This window comes from Quercus robur, chromosome 1 (genome assembly GCF_932294415.1).
Source record: "Quercus robur chromosome 1, dhQueRobu3.1, whole genome shotgun sequence".
NCBI classification, from domain to species: Eukaryota; Viridiplantae; Streptophyta; class Magnoliopsida; order Fagales; family Fagaceae; genus Quercus; species Quercus robur.
The window spans coordinates 12,929,575-12,945,421 of NC_065534.1; the positions used below are offsets into that span (position 1 = coordinate 12,929,575).

Sequence of the window (15,847 nt, forward strand, 5' to 3'; positions counted from 1 at the left end):
TTGGGTTTTAGAATCAAAGCAAATTGTTTTCTTGGTGTTTCAATTTTCTGCAGTAATTTTTTTGCATAATTGTGTTTATCATGGTCTTTGGTTTAGACATGGTTTGACATTCATGGTTTCAATTTTAAGTCATTGTGCAAGTGTTTTTATTTTGTGCTAAGATTATTTTTTTTAATTGAGATTTATATAAGGCTTAAATCTCTCTCCCCACCTAAGATGTATCAAGATGGGATTATAACGACATGCCATCTTTCATTCATCCTAGAAATATGGGTAGGCCTGATTTACTAACCGTTATTATAGTAAAAAATCTAGGTGGGTCTATAAAATATGTCGTTGCAAGTTTCAACTTTCCATTAAATATGTAATTAACTTAAAATACGTCCTGGAAGTTGATGCATCCTATTAAAATACGTCTTTCAAGAAGAGCAAAACATTATAGTAAACATTTTATGCATCCTATTAATCTAGGTGGTTCTTACTTGCAAGTTTCAACTTCCCATTAAATATGTAATTAACTTGAAAGACGTATTGTAAAATGTTTTGCTCCTTTAGTTAATTAGTTAATTACATACTTCAAAAAATTAGTTCTTTAATTCAAATTAGTTATAAAAAAAATAAAAAAAGGAGAGCAAATTAGTTCTTTAGTTCAAACATTTTATAAATTACGTCTTTAGTCCTTTTTTGAGCAATACATCTTTCACATATTTTCAATGCGTCTTTCCCATTTAATATTTGAAGTTGAAAGTATGTAATTAACTAATGAAAAAACATTTTTAATTAATTTTATAGATCTTTTTCATGTGAAAATGATATATTTTTAATGGCAATTTTTTAATGAAATTGGAGGGAAGACCTAAATTGCAGGCAATTTTTTATTGGCAGTATCTCAATGGGGAATATGTAAATTTTGATTTTGACAGTTTTTAGAGTACTATTGCATGCTGTTCAATCAGAGGCATTTGTAAAAATGTTCATGTCCGAGCCAGTGATAATTGAATGATTACTCTATATGTACTCATATCATAAAGGCATCTATGGAAAACTCTGATAAGATAAGCTACATTTACTCAAGAACTTCTCCACTATTAGATTTGGTCACATGTATTTGGAAGTCCACTAAAAATATGTTAAATGATTTAAATTCTTATATCATTTTTATTCATTATTGCATTACTTTTTTTTTTCTTATTTATTTATTGGTGATTCACAAGTGTCATAGATAGATTTAGAGCTATTACCACTATGGAGGCAAAAGTAGCAGTATAAACATATATATGCGCGATTTGGGCTTGATATAGTTGCACATACTCAAAACATATTACTTCTCCTTTTCTACAGTGTATTGTTTAATGAGTTGCTTTGCTAGGAAATTCCATTGTCAACCGAATAGTTTATGTAACCAAAGGAATTATCCAAAAGAAATAGAACATTGTTGAATGAGTTGCTTTGCTGGGAAATTCCATTGTAAATAAAGTTGGAGTTGTTTCTTCAAGTATGTACAACTCTCAATTATAAATAAAATGAAAAGGTTATGCTAACATATTTTTATATTATCTTTCGGTACGCTAAAATAATTTTTATGTTATCTTTGGGTTGTGTAGGATGTTCAGTTTTTCTACCAATTTATCACGGATTATCTATTAAATTGCAAGTTCAAAAGCTAGAATATTTCTTTAGGTATCACTAAATGTCGGTTGTAAATAAAATGAAATTTTTTACTAAAATAGTTCTCCTATTATTTTTGGGGGTGTAAGCTGTTCATATTATCCACCACTTATTTGAAATGATTTTTAGGTGGGTGTAATCAAATGGCTTTCTATAATTAAGACAAAACATTTAATGACAAGATACCGCTACTTCTAGAATTGTTTCAAAGGCACAAATCAGAGCTTAAATCTCTGTGAGATTGAATATATGTCATTGATCAGTGAAATGGGCAGATTAGGAGAGTATAAAAGTTAAGGGGGATAAAATAGTGCAAAAGATAGGGGTCCTCAAGTTGTCTTTCTTGGGTTCATAAATTTCGAACGGTAGAAGGAAAAAAAAAAGAAAAAGGATGGCATATAGAGCATGTAGGTGAGAATTCGGGGCAGTGCTAAAATAGGCAGTGGAAGCTTTTAACACAAAGTGAAAGAGTAAAAACAGAGGGAGAATAAAACCAAAAGCAGAGAGAGATTAAAAAAAAGAAAATCGATGTTGGTCTGAAAAATGAGGTTGGTTTAAGTATTTGGGTTGGGTCTTATCTTGTGATGGTTTCATTTATAATGGAACTACATAAGGCAGGAATCTTCAAATAGTCTTAGAAAAATGATCTTCATGTTTCTTGTATGAACTTACTTAACAACCAAGAAGACACTATAAATAGATGACAGCAAAATCAATGCACCCCAAAACATAAAATATAAGATCTTTTTGATTGTGTGTATTTGCATGCGAGTGTTTATGTTCATTCATTAAAAAAAAAAGTTCTTGGTGTTCAATGATGTGGACACCTGTCACCGTTTTAATTACTATTTTACCCACCCATTGCTCACAGGTTACCTGTTAATTTGCATTTTTTAAAGTTGGATTGCTTATTCAAGTCTAATTCTCAATTATAAATAAAATGAAAAAGGCTATGCTAAAATATATTTTATATTATCTTTTGGTTGTGTAGATTGTTCATTTTTTCTACCAGTTAATTATGAATTATCCATTAAATTGCAAGTTCAAAAGCTGGATTGTTTCTTCAAGTATGTCTAATGAATAAAATTTCCACATTCTATTCCAAATACTAATCTCTAAAAATACTCAATTAATTCCTTCACCAAAGCCTCCAATCACCATGAATCCTGCAATATATTGATCATGCATATATAATGGAGCTTGAGTAGTAATGCATAGAAAAATATTAATAATTAATAATATATAATAATAACACTATCAAAAACAAATATATCATGCGCAACGCGCAGGTCTGCGACTAGTAATAATAATAACCCATCTGCTTTTAAAAAAAAATATTCAAACTCAAATGTAATAAATAGATGACTATAAGTTTTTTTTTTTTTTTTAAATGAGATTATAAGTTAAAATATTAATTTGTTTTTCACATTATTAATGATCTTGCCTAATCAATTTTATTTTCGTAATTCAATTTCATTTTCACAATATTGTAAAATCATTTCTTTCATTGATAATTTCTTCACCAATTCCAACATTAATTATCTATTCTTGTTCTTATCCATTTTGGTGACCTGAAACTTTACTGTTGCGTGTTGGCCTGGGATTTCCTTGAATTGACAACTCTCTCATTGGAATTCATGACCCTTAATCACTCCTATTTAGCACAAAGCGCAACAATTCAGACACTATCTATCATTAGCTATATGTTGCATTTACTCTCAAAGTATAGTTTAAGCTTCAACAGTTCCAACCTTTTCAACTATGGCTTTCCAATGCCAGAGAGATGGTGAAGATGCCCAGGCTAGGTCCCCGCATTTTTTTAAGATTATCCTGGGTGACACTCGTCTAGAAGGAAAGCTTGTAAGAATACTTTCATATATATATATATATATATATATGTCACTGAACTTTTTATTTTTTATTTTTATAATGAATTAGTAAACTTCATTTACAAAACCAAACTGTAAAAAAAAAGTTTCCATAGGTCAACATAGCAACAGGAACAATTAAGGCTTGCCCAGACTAACTAACCAAATCAGCATTAATGGAGCCAGTCTATCCTTCGTTGTTAGTTTGTTTTAGATTGTCAACAAGTTTGCCAAAGAAAGTTTGAACAGCAGCTACTGATAGACCACTTTGCCAAAGAAAGTTGGCTTTGTATGGTGACTAAAGCTAGTCAGAACTTAATTGTAGGCTTCCAAACCCATGTTTTGTTCATCAATACAGAATTCACCTTGGCCTTAGAGGTGCTTGTTGTACTTGTATCATATATCACCTCAAAGCCATATATCATTAACAGGGTTCTAGCATGGTGCCAATTATCATGCCATAAAAATTCCTTTTTTACTTGAAGGATTTAAGACTTTTAAGTATGGCTTTTCATCCCCATGTGTAGAGAACAGCACTTGCAAATAGGTGGACTTGGTATTATGTAACGTGTAGTAATCATGTAAGCTGCCCTTTATTTTGACCTTTTTTATGGCTGTATGATGACTAATCCATGGAGATTTCGAGCTTTGTGAGGTAGCATGTTGGAACGAGTTGGCCAATGAGGTTTTTTTTTTTTTAATAAATATGTATATATAAAAATTTCTTTTCATCTTATCATCTTATAATTTTCTCCACTTAGTTTACCTTTTTTCTCTTTTGGCTTCACATTAACTAACAATATTAAAGGAAGGCCAAATCTATTTTTTTCTGCAATAATAATTATTGCACAATAATAATAGAATTTGATTGTTGTGTGTTTATTTCACAATGCCTGCATTTAGTTATGTGAAAACTTAAAATGGAAATTCTCTTTACAGAGGGTTCCAAGAAAGTTTATTAGCAAATATGGAGGTGGTCTGTCAAATACTGCATATCTTAAGCTTCCCCATGGTGCAGAATGGAAAGTAGAGTTGACAGATAGCGATGGTGAGATTTGGTTTCAAAATGGTTGGCATGAATTTGCAAACTATCACTCTCTAAAGCAGGGGCACTTGCTAGTTTTAAGATATGAAGGAAATTCCCACTTTTATGTACTCCTATTTGATGCGAGTGCAAAAGAAATAGACTATTCTTTTGATGACAAACTCCAAGTTCCAAAGATGGAAGATATTGAGAGTGATGATAACTCAGTTGAAATCTTGGATGACCTTCGCCCAAGTCGAAAAACAAGGATGAAATCGTCATTATCATGTCCTTTGCCAAATAAAAGGGCAAAGACCAATCCAAGAAATTCCAATTTACAAGCAGGGGATCCACATTTCAGAGCTGAAGTCACTAAAGCTACAGGGACAATGTTAGAGAAATCAAAAACGAATGCAGGGTTACCTTATAAAGGTTTGAATCTTACACTTTTTTTTATGTTATTTGGTTTTTGTGTCAAAGTGTCATGTTTTAATAACTCCTAATTGGACCTACTATTTCAGCAGAAGAATGCAGTGGAGCTACTAGATGCCTAAAACTTGAGGTTATTGAGAAGATGCAGCCATTGTCTGTCAGTGTAAAAGATAGAGCTCTTTATAGAGCTAGAGCTTTTGAATCTGGAAATCCTTTTTTCACGGTTGTTATGCAACCTTCATATTTTCAAGATGGGAGATTGGTAAGCTTCCACTTCCAGTTCAAAAATGTGCAGGCTACATTAACTTCACTTTTTAGATAGCTTACATTAATAGGTGAACAAAATTATGAACTGGGTCCTTCTTTGCAGGCTAAAACTATCTCTTGTCTGAAAAAGAACGTATTACTTATTTGAATTTTCTTTTTCTTTTTAAAAAATTTATTTAAATGAATCTTATTTGATTTTTCACTATTATCTTTTTTAGAATATATCATCCAACTTTGCCAACAAATACCTAAGGAAGACAAATGATGATATCATCCTTTGGGTTTCTGATGAGGGAAATTGGTCCATTCGAGTCAGATTTAGGGAAGCCCATACAGGAGCAAGAGCCAAATTTTGCCATGGTTGGAAGGCATTTGCCCATGAAAATAACTTGAAAGTAGGTGATGTTCACCTTTGAGCTGATTAATAGGCATTGAAGTTGCCTTTAAAGTTGCCCTTTTCCAGGCTGGTAAAGATATAGACTGCCCTCTGTTGAATGGTAAGGAACTGGTTGAATTTGTTTGTGTGTTTAGTATTAATTGCATGTGCATGACTTGATATTTTCATGTCATTTCAGTATCAGCTCATGGGGGTGGAGGAAATGGAGGACCTAAATCTGACTGCAGTTTGGCTGATTATCCTGCAAAAGAAGATGGCAGAGGAAGGTCTACCAGTCAGAGATGCCTGAAAGTTAAGGCTTTTCAGAAGAAGAAAGAGTTGAATATTAAAGGAAGAGCTAGAACTATTGAGAGAGCCAGAGCTTTTAAATCACAAAATCCTTTTTTCATGGTTATCATGTGACCATCATACCTTTGTGGCAAGGGTCATATGGTAAGCTTTCAGCTGTGCATCTTATTGAGTTTTAGCAATGCAACTTCTATTAACTTCTATTTTCATAAATTAATTAGAAAACACGTAGCAGGGAGTTAGAAAATTGCCTGGGTTTCAAACAGTATCAAATTAGATTAGAATGCACAGCCATTATGAAGAATAAAATCAAATCAGTGGCATAATCCATACAACTGCCCTGCAACCATAAACGTAAAAAATAATGTTATTGCCACAAAACTACTTCTTCATACAAACGGGTTCTACACTAATAACTATTTTGAAATATCTTCTATTCTCTTTTCCACAGCATGTACCCCGGGGCTTTATGAACTATTTACCAAAAGAAGGCTTTATCAAGGACCATGCCAAAGGAATTGCACGCATTGTGATGCTCCAGGTTGCAGACCGATTATGGCCTGTGAAGTTACACGGTTATTTATGTGCAGGTGCAGCATATCAGTTCTCTTCTGGTTGGTCTGCATTTGTGAGGTAAAATACTTTTCAAGTAGGAGATGTTTGCGTATTTGAGCTTGTTATGATGGACAACATTGTGTTCAAAGTTCACATTTTCAAATGCCCAGAATAAGTGGTTGCTTGTATTGTGATGGATCATCGTTGGAGCTCATTTATTTTGTTACTACTCAGTGTTCACAGAGTTTTCTTTCCTCTTGTTTTTGGATTGGAGTGTATCATGGATGTGATTTTTGTTGTATCTAATGCCCCGGTGTGGACAATCTTGGAATTCGAGCATTAGGTCTAGTACAAGTATGTTTGGTCCATCAATCTTTATGAAAAAGATCCCACAGGGATAGTGTATTCTTTTTTCCCTTTCGTATTATTCCACTAAATCTGATTGGTTCAAGTATTACAACATATATAATTACTAGTAATTTACCCCCAAAAAAATTTATAGGAAATCTCAAATTATAGCATGACTTATTATAACACTTGAGAATTAAAAGAAAAATGGCAAAGGTAGCTAATCCCATCCATATGAATTATGATAACAACTGAAAACTCAAATAATCTACAAAATCAACAAATGAATTATGGGAAATCCTCCTGTCATTGTTTATTTATGTAACTAAGATTGATTCTTGGAACCTATATATGATTTAAAGGTACATTCTATTGTTCTAAATCCTCCAAGAGTAATAACAAAAAGCATCAATTTCCAATTGGAGTAGTCGAGTTTTGTTAAGGCATTAACCCAAAGGTTAAATTCTCAAAATTAATGATGTCAGTCCTTTTAAATGAAGCTCTTCATCAAACACTCACAACCATTTGCAATGAAGATTTTTGTTACTGATAGTTGCTAACTGATTACATTTTATGCCTAATTTGTATTTTTGGCTTTGTTTTAACAAAATCCTTTTACACGACAACACACACACAAAATGAAGAATGGTGGTTTAAAATACTATTTTCTTAAGCCTCAACAAATATGGCAGCTAATCACTTGGTTCTCGTCTGCCATTACAAAGGTAAGCATTTAAATGGAGAAGATGCAGTCATTCAAATAATTTCAAAGTAACCATATATAGAGCATATCAAAAGAAAATAAAATAAAATAAAATGTGAATGCTCTAAAAATTTTTTTTTTCCTTCAAAGTAATCATATAATGCTTTGTAATTGACCTTAAAATAAAGACAAGATTTCAATGGAAAACTTGTAGGGAGAGGTAGATAGGCAAAAATCAAAGACCAGATCTCTAAAATATAACTTGCCACATCTATGATAGTAAGTATATTAGTATAATGACATAGTATGCTTTATGAATTCTTTTTCCCCCATTACCAAGGAAACTTAGCAAAGGAAGAAGAAGAAGAATCCTAAGAGAGGCAACTTAGGATTCCATGCTAGAAAATTTTCAAAGTAAATGAACAAGAAATCATTTAAATTCGGGGGACAGAATCATCTAGTTCATACTGACAATAAACTGAACTAATAGTTCTTAGTAGTGTATATTCTACCCATGTGCTAATTTATAAGCCTCTCTCTCTCTCTCTCAGACACACAAACATGTTAGACACACAACTTCCCCTAAGGAGTTTCCAAGACCTTATAATACTAAAATGTGAGATAATGCAGGATCAATGTTGTCTTAATAGGACCTATACAAAAAATGTTGTCTTAATAGGGATTGCATTGAAAGAGATCTCAAATAAATATCTCAACCAAGAGGATTTAACAACTCCACTCTTTAAGTGCTTGTGGTGCATTGGTCACTCCACAAATATAAGTGCTTGTAGGGTGTAGGGGGCAAGGACCGGGGTTCAAGTCTCCAAGAGGAAGCTTCAGGCACATATATACTTAGATTAAACTAGAGTAGAATTTCTATCTTGTATCAAAAAACAACTCTACTTTAAATGTTAATCTAATTACACATAGGACAACAATTTAATACCAATATAAGGTCATTAAAACAATTGATGAACTGAAAGCTTAAAAAGAACTTATCTAGCTTAGTCAAATTAGGCCATATACCACTTCATCAATGAAATTTTTTGTGTATATATTTACAATAAACTTATGGTTTTTGCTTTATAATGATTGCTATATATCATCAAACTAAGACACTAATTAGTTTAATGTAGGTGAGATTTGAACTTAAGTTATTTATTTGAGAATAAGAAACTTTACCAATGTAACTATTTGGATGCCACATAAATATGAAATGAATTGAACCCATGATATTTGCTACATGTACTTGCTCTTTACCATCAGCCTAAAACACTAAATGGATTTCGAGGTTAGCAGGATTCAAACCTAGGTCCCTTATTCAATGACAATAAACTTTATTATTTTAGTTAACCAAAATCCTCACCATTTATATAATATATAATAATGAAATATTAACAATTAATTTTGCTAATCTTTTATTTGCCACTAGATTTTTCATTTAGTTTTTTTCTATTTTGCTTTTGTGCATCTTTTTAAAACCTTACATTTTAAGGTGCAAGTATACTTCTTCTTCTTCTTCTTTTTTTTTTTTTTTTTTTTTTTTTTTGAGAAACAAAGTGCAAGTATATTTTAACCAACTTTCAACAAAAAAGCTTCTCAAAAAAAAAAAAAAAAAAAAAAAAAAGCTTTCAACAAAAAGTCAAATAAGGTAATGCCATATGAATACATACATATATCACATGACGGGTTTCTAGTTAATGCTTTACAATCTTGACTTCTACATTCCTTACCTCTCCTCTAACCCTCCATCCTTTTGTTTTTTTCCCCTCACATTACTGTTGCTCTTCCTCTCTTTCATCCTTTATTGTTTTTTTTTTTTTTTTTTTTAATTTAAAATTTGCTATTACTTTTACTACAATTCTTCCATTCATTTTATGTTATGCCACTACTTTGACAATCACCCCCACAAGCTTTTAAAATCTTTAAAAAAAAAAAAATTCAAATGTTATTTTTAGAGGTTTTAAGTACTTGTAAGTTTAGTGAATAATTTTTTATCAACTTCTATTTCTCCATGTTAAACTCTTATTTTGATTGTGTTCCTAAAATGTCATATTCAATAATTTATTTTCGGTTGATTTGAGTTGTTTGATTATTATTATGTTTAAAATCATAAAAATATGAATAAAAATAACAATTGTTATTTAATTATCAGTTTGTGTAAAATAAATTATACTGGGAATTCATTACAACTTAAAATAAGGATATTACATAAATATTGTAAGATTTTTCGCTCACCTATTTATTTATTTATTTTTACAAACTATCCCCCAAAAAAATAAAATAAAATCTCCACATTTTAAAAAGCATAATAAAATACTAATATTACTCATAAAAAGTAAAAATCTGTATATGTTTAAGGATTTTGCTAACGAAAGGCACACAATAATTAATCATTTTTGGAAAACAATTTCTTGAAAATTAAAAAAGTATTGACAGCTTTTTCAATTTTCAAGAAAATGTTTCAAAAAATGGATGACTTAACACATTAATCGAACCTATCTTTAAACGGCACCACTGCCTTCAACTTGTATATATTTATTTTCATAATTGTTAGTTAGAGCATCTCCAATAGCCTCTCCAAATTTTTGTCTGTTTGGAGAGTGAACAGTACATTTTACTTTTTATCTACTTACTTTTTCAAATACACTTTCCAATCAACTTTCTATCCTTTTCTCCATCTCATTTGAATATTATTTCATCATTCATTCTTTATTCTTTTTTAAACAACTACACATCTTCCAACATTTTTTTATTCAATACCTTATTATTATAATAGAAAAAAATATTTGAAGAATGAACAGTAGCTCATCAAACTTGATAAGTTCTTGTTCATAAGCAAAAAAAATTAGGATATAGAGAGGTTGAAGGGCTTTTTTTGGTGTGTTTGCTCTCCAAATTAGGCTTTAGAGAGCCTATTAGAGATCTTACAACCATCAAAATGGGGAGGCCAGCGTTAATGATCGAAATCCCTGATAAACGACACCGTTCTGACCGCGATAATGGCCGTTACACACCAGATTCCGATAACTCCTTCGACTACAACAAACACCACCACCGTCGGAGCCCTAATTACAACACCTACGACCGTTATTACGACAACCACCACCGCCACCACCGCCACCACAACCACAACCACAACCACAACCATAACCAACAACGCAGCAACTCGAGCCCAAACCCTAGGTCTAACAAAGCCCAAGACTTTTTGCCCAAGCGATTTGGACGTGATTCTCGTAACGGAAACCAATCCGAGTTCGAGTCCGATGAGGAATTGAAGGGGCTGAACCTTGAGGAGTACCGGAGGCTCAAGAGGCAGAAGATGAGAAGAGCGCTCACTCATTGTATCTGGAATTGCACGCCGAGTCCACCTAGGAATGAGAATGATAACGATAACGACAAGGCCGATGAGATCTCTGACATGTACGGTGGAGAAGACGAGTTAATCGATGGCGAAAAGAACGATTCAAGCTCGAAAGAGAAAGCGAAGGTGAGTAGTCGGAAAGGAAAATCGGAAAGTCAGTCTAATTCCGAGTCTGAATCGGATTCGGAAACCGATGATTCGTAGTCGAAGCGGAAGAGGAAGAGAAAGAGTTCGATTTCCAATAGTAGAATATACGAATCTGATGAGAGTGACAGTGAGAGTGAATCGGATGAAGAAGAGGAAGAAGAGAGAAAACAAAGAAAGAAAACGAAGGCAAGTAGTAGGAATCGGAGCCGCCAAAAGAGTAGCAAAAGAAGTAGTAGAAGAAAAGGGAGTAGTAGTATGAGAAAGAGTAGGTACAACAATTCCGATGAAAGTGATGATTCCAATGCTAGCCTTCGAGTAAGGTCGAAGAAGAAGCAGAGTCGGAGTATAGCATATATTGCTCTTGAGCCACATCAACATAATATTTCGGTCCATTCGAGCTATTTTAGTACATTTTTCAATTGTAAAAGAATTTAGCAAATAACTAAATTAGTTCATTTAATTATTTTGTTCAAATCTATTAGTACAAGAAGTCATTTAAGCATTTTTAAATTAATATTAATCAACAATATTTTTTTTTTTAATAATGCATCTTATGAATGTTTTTATTTAAAATTTTAATAGTAAAAAAAGAACATCTAAATGATATCTTTTACTAACTAAAAAATTTACAAAGTGACATGATTAATTAGCTTCACATCAACAACATAATAAAAGAATGGAAAAATTGCAAATTACACCTTTGAAGTTCGGGGTTGACTGGATTTTACACCCCAAAGTTTTGAAAACTTGATTTTACATCCTGAAGTTTGGTTATGTTAGCAATTCACCCCCCACGATTAATTTTTGCTGTTAAGTGACACATCATGATGCTGATGTGTTTTATTTTTGACAAATCAACCTTAAAACTATGTCGTTTTAGTGATGACTAAGCAAAGAGTTGGCATGCATCAAAACTATGTAGTTTTAAAGCAAAACTTAAAACAAAAACCTCCCCCTAAACGACACAATTTCAGCCAAAATCCTAAAATCTAAAAACAAAAACTCACAACAAAAAACTCAGTTCCTACAAAGTATGTTTCTTTGAATCTTGTCAACAAGAAATTCATTCATTAAAAGCCCAATTAGAAGTTGCAAAGTATGATGTGATCAAATATTGCACAGGTACCCTCGTCTCAATATCTACAATTGGTCTTGCTGTACTCCGCATCTTGTTGTAGAGGGATAATTGTTACTTTGGCAGTTAAAGATGACACTGATGAAAATTTTGTATTCATTCTTTTCATGGAAATTGTCTGTTGGGGAAATTCAGGTTGTATTTCTTGTAATTTTCCCCCAAAACAAGGCTAATCCCAAGTGGTTGGAACAATTTTCATAGTTCCTTGCGGGACAAAGCTAAACGTCCAGATTTGTAGTCCCATTTTGAAGTGGTTGAACATTTGTGGGAACTTAGTTTTTTGTGGTGAGTTTTTGTTTTTAGATTTTAGGATTTTGGCTGAAATTGTGCCGTTTAGGGGGAGGTTTTTGTTTTAAGTTTAGCTTTGAAACTACATAGTTTTGATGCATGCCAGCTCTTTGCTTGGTCATCACTAAAACTATGTAGTTTTAAGGCAAATTTGGCAAAAATAAAACACATTAGCATAATGATGTGTCACTTAACGGCAAAAATTAACCGTGGAGGCTGAATTGCTAATGTAACCAAATTTTATGGTGTAAAATCAAGCTTTCAAAATTTTGGGGTATAAAATCCAGTCAACCCCAAACTTCAGGAGTCTAATTCGCAATTTACCCTAAAAAAATTCATAATTAGGATCTGTTTGGATACCGCTTATTTTGCTGAAAATTGAAAACTTATTACTGAAAATACTGTAGCAAAATAATTTTTAAAACAAAAACACTATAGTAAACTTTTTTTTTTTTTGACCCGAAAAAGGTAGAATAGGTATATTTAAATGAACAAAAGTACAAAAGGTGTAGGCCAGCTATATGGCTCAGGACATTGTAGCAAATTTTAATAGTGCGTTTTTCACAAGTTGCAACTCTGTGAACAGTACTGTGGGGGCCACTAAAAAACGCAAACGCAAACTTGGGGGAGAAACGCTGTATCCAAATGGATACTTACTATTTTTTTGACAAACATAATTACTTTTTAGTGATACTGTAACTAGTACAAATTTTACTACATATAAGCTTTATAAATCTATATAATATCTCACTCATTGTTGCTATGCTCTTTTTGAGTCACGTTAACATAACATTCGGTCTACTTCAGTCAAATTAAGTCTATTTTAGTCCACTTTTTTGGTCCATTTGGTTCATTTTTGTCCATTCTGTTAACTTCGGTTTTATTCGGTCCACTTTGGTCTCCTTTGATCCACTTCAAATTGAGATTGGTTCAACTGCCCCACTAATCTTGAGAAATTATTAAGTCCACTGGAAGGACTACTAAAATAGTCATTTCTAACCAATGAAATAAAACCACTTATGCAAATGTGTGAGTCAACTTCCTAATCAGAATATAAAACAAAAAAAATCACCATATGTCAAATTTGCATAAGTGACAGGGTTTTATTAGTTAGGAGGACCACTTCAGCAATTCTCCGATAGACCTAATAATTTCTCACCAACCTCTTGAAAAGACTCCTTTAAAATAGGAGTCTAGATCTATTTGTCCCATCACCCAACAAAATTTTTAGATTTGGTTTTCCCTCATACCATTCATTTTTTCAAATTCCCATTTTGGTTTCCAATTCCTCAATTAGCAGGAAAAAAAAAATCCAGAGATATAGAGATAAGTATCATGTTATTAAATAAAAATCCAAAGAGACAACTTCTAAATTTATATATATATGACTCAGGGTACTTGTGAATTTTGATCTTTCATAACAATTGATATTCTATTTTCCCACGTTACAACATTTTTGGAGTGCCAGAGTCCTTTCTATTGGGTGCTATTAAAATGGTCAAGTTTTTACTCAAAATTTTGCAATATTTGACTGTAATTAGAACGAGAAAATAAGAACATTTATAAAGTGATGCAATCTTAAAAATGGGCTCGTGCTTTGCGTGGAAAGTGGAAGTTATCTCATGTCCTTCAAGGGCTTTGATCATGGTCTTTTTAATATGTAGCCAAGGATGGGAATTTAGGTGCCACTGTTATTGCTGACTTCGTAAAAAAAAATAAAAAATGCGTTGATGCTCTACTTTGGCTTGAGGAGTTACAATTGTGTTTTTCAGCCTTAATGGCTAGTGATGTACTTCAATTATAACTTACTAGCCTCATCACACACGCTTCGCACATGCAATAAGGTTTTTTTTTTTTTTTTTTTTTTGGTCCTATTTTGTAGCAAAAAACGTGTTTTTATTTTATATATATAATTTTTATTTTAAAATTTTAATTTATAAGTGAGGCTTTTTTTTTAGTGGTTCTATTTGTAGCAAAAAAGAATGTGTTTTTATTATATATATATATATATATATATAATTGTGGGGCCAGAGAATTTGTGATCCCGGCCCACTTTACACTAGGGCCCAAGGCCCGCGCCGAGGAGAGACATTGCCAAGGACGTGCAACGAAAGTCCAAATGGCCTAGAGATGTAGCCGAGGACGATCTTGTCCTCGGCATCCTAAAACCTAAAAGGAAAGAACAGCACGCCATTAAAGGCAGCCCCCAGAGCGCTCCCAGAAGAAAGGACGAGTACAGTAAGACGCGCATGGGGGTACAGTGTAGGAGTGGTTCAAGGAAAAACAGTCACCTCCGCATTGAATACGCCAACAAACGCCTTGGCCGCATTAATGAGGAAAGGATCCCTGAACAGTGTGGCTTCGGTTGCTGCAACTAACAGAAGGTAGGGGAAGGCGACTGATGGGACAAGCACTCAAGTAGTTACCTGCCTGATCAACAGATGGAAGGTCAGGATCAACTGAGAAGGGCTATATAATGTAAGAATTCCTCCATGAAAGGGGGAGAGAGAAAAAGAGAGAGAGAGAGAGGTGAGTAGCATTATGTATCGTCTCTAGGCCCGAGGACGATGTTTCCCGTTTTAGCCTGCGTATCTGTTATTCAACCCATTCATGACCATGTCTGGTCGTTGCAATCCTCGCTAAAACCTAGCTCTCGAACCTACTCTCTACAAATTTATTGTATTGGGCTAGTTGGGCTTGAATCCACTTCTACCACGAAAGAAGTGTGTGAACCCAGTCCCTACAATTGGCGCCGTCTGTGGGGAGAGCTTGTGTGTTAGTAAGGACAACAATCAGGCATGGCAGGATCAGGCCCTCATCAAGCAGGCTCCCATCAGCCCGAACCAGCCAAACCTCAACAACAGGGTAATTTCTCCAACCTTGAGCATACTCGAAATGAAGAAAATGGAAGGTTCCGGGAGGGAAGTGTGAACACCACTCAAACCAGCAAAAGCCATTCTCGTGTGGGCAACCATGTGCTCCAGAGACAAAACAACAACTAGGTCACGCAACCAAAACAAGTTAAGAGCCATGCATTCCAGAGACAGAATGATAAGCAAACCATGCGGCAAGAGATAGAAGACTTGAAGATGAAGTTGTACCATGCACAACGAAGGCCATCCCATTCCAGGCATGACATACCCTTCGATGACGAAAGTGATGACGATTATAGGAAAAGATCAAGGACTCCTCCAAGCGAGACCTTCTCCCACGAAGAAGAGCATTTTCGGAGGCGCGAATGTAAAAGCCCATCTCCCAGGGGCTCGGGAAACGATGCCATGAGCAAGGCACTAGACCAGCTCTCCAAATCACTCTTCACGCGTCGCATAGAAGGGGCTACGCTTCCTCGACGATTCTAGCAGC

The 15,847-nt window shown here is 33.6% G+C and overlaps 2 protein-coding genes across 14 annotated transcripts in view; both read left to right on the top strand.

Annotated features, from left to right (window-relative positions):
- LOC126721768 (B3 domain-containing protein At5g18000-like) overlaps nt 1-15,847 on the top strand; it is a 55,373-nt gene that overhangs the window by 15,278 nt on the left and 24,248 nt on the right. The gene's annotated exons all lie outside the window — the stretch shown is intronic.
- Nucleotides 1-15,847, top strand: part of LOC126721889 (B3 domain-containing transcription factor VRN1-like) — a 41,710-nt gene that overhangs the window by 1,615 nt on the left and 24,248 nt on the right. For 2 of the 6 annotated variants that reach the window (XM_050424997.1, XM_050424971.1), the window contains exons 2-6: nt 4,476-4,992; nt 5,082-5,254; nt 5,478-5,756; nt 5,835-6,088; nt 6,396-6,485. In XM_050424997.1, coding sequence (XP_050280954.1) covers nt 4,476-4,992; nt 5,082-5,254; nt 5,478-5,675 — 888 coding nt within the window. In that variant the 3' untranslated portion in view covers nt 5,676-5,756; nt 5,835-6,088; nt 6,396-6,485. Of the gene's footprint in view, nt 1-3,064; nt 3,529-4,475; nt 4,993-5,081; nt 5,255-5,477; nt 5,757-5,834; nt 6,089-6,395; nt 6,486-6,534; nt 6,937-15,847 lie in introns of those variants that run through there. The other 4 variants (XM_050425002.1, XM_050424989.1, XM_050424976.1 and 1 more) reach the window with 4 other exon arrangements.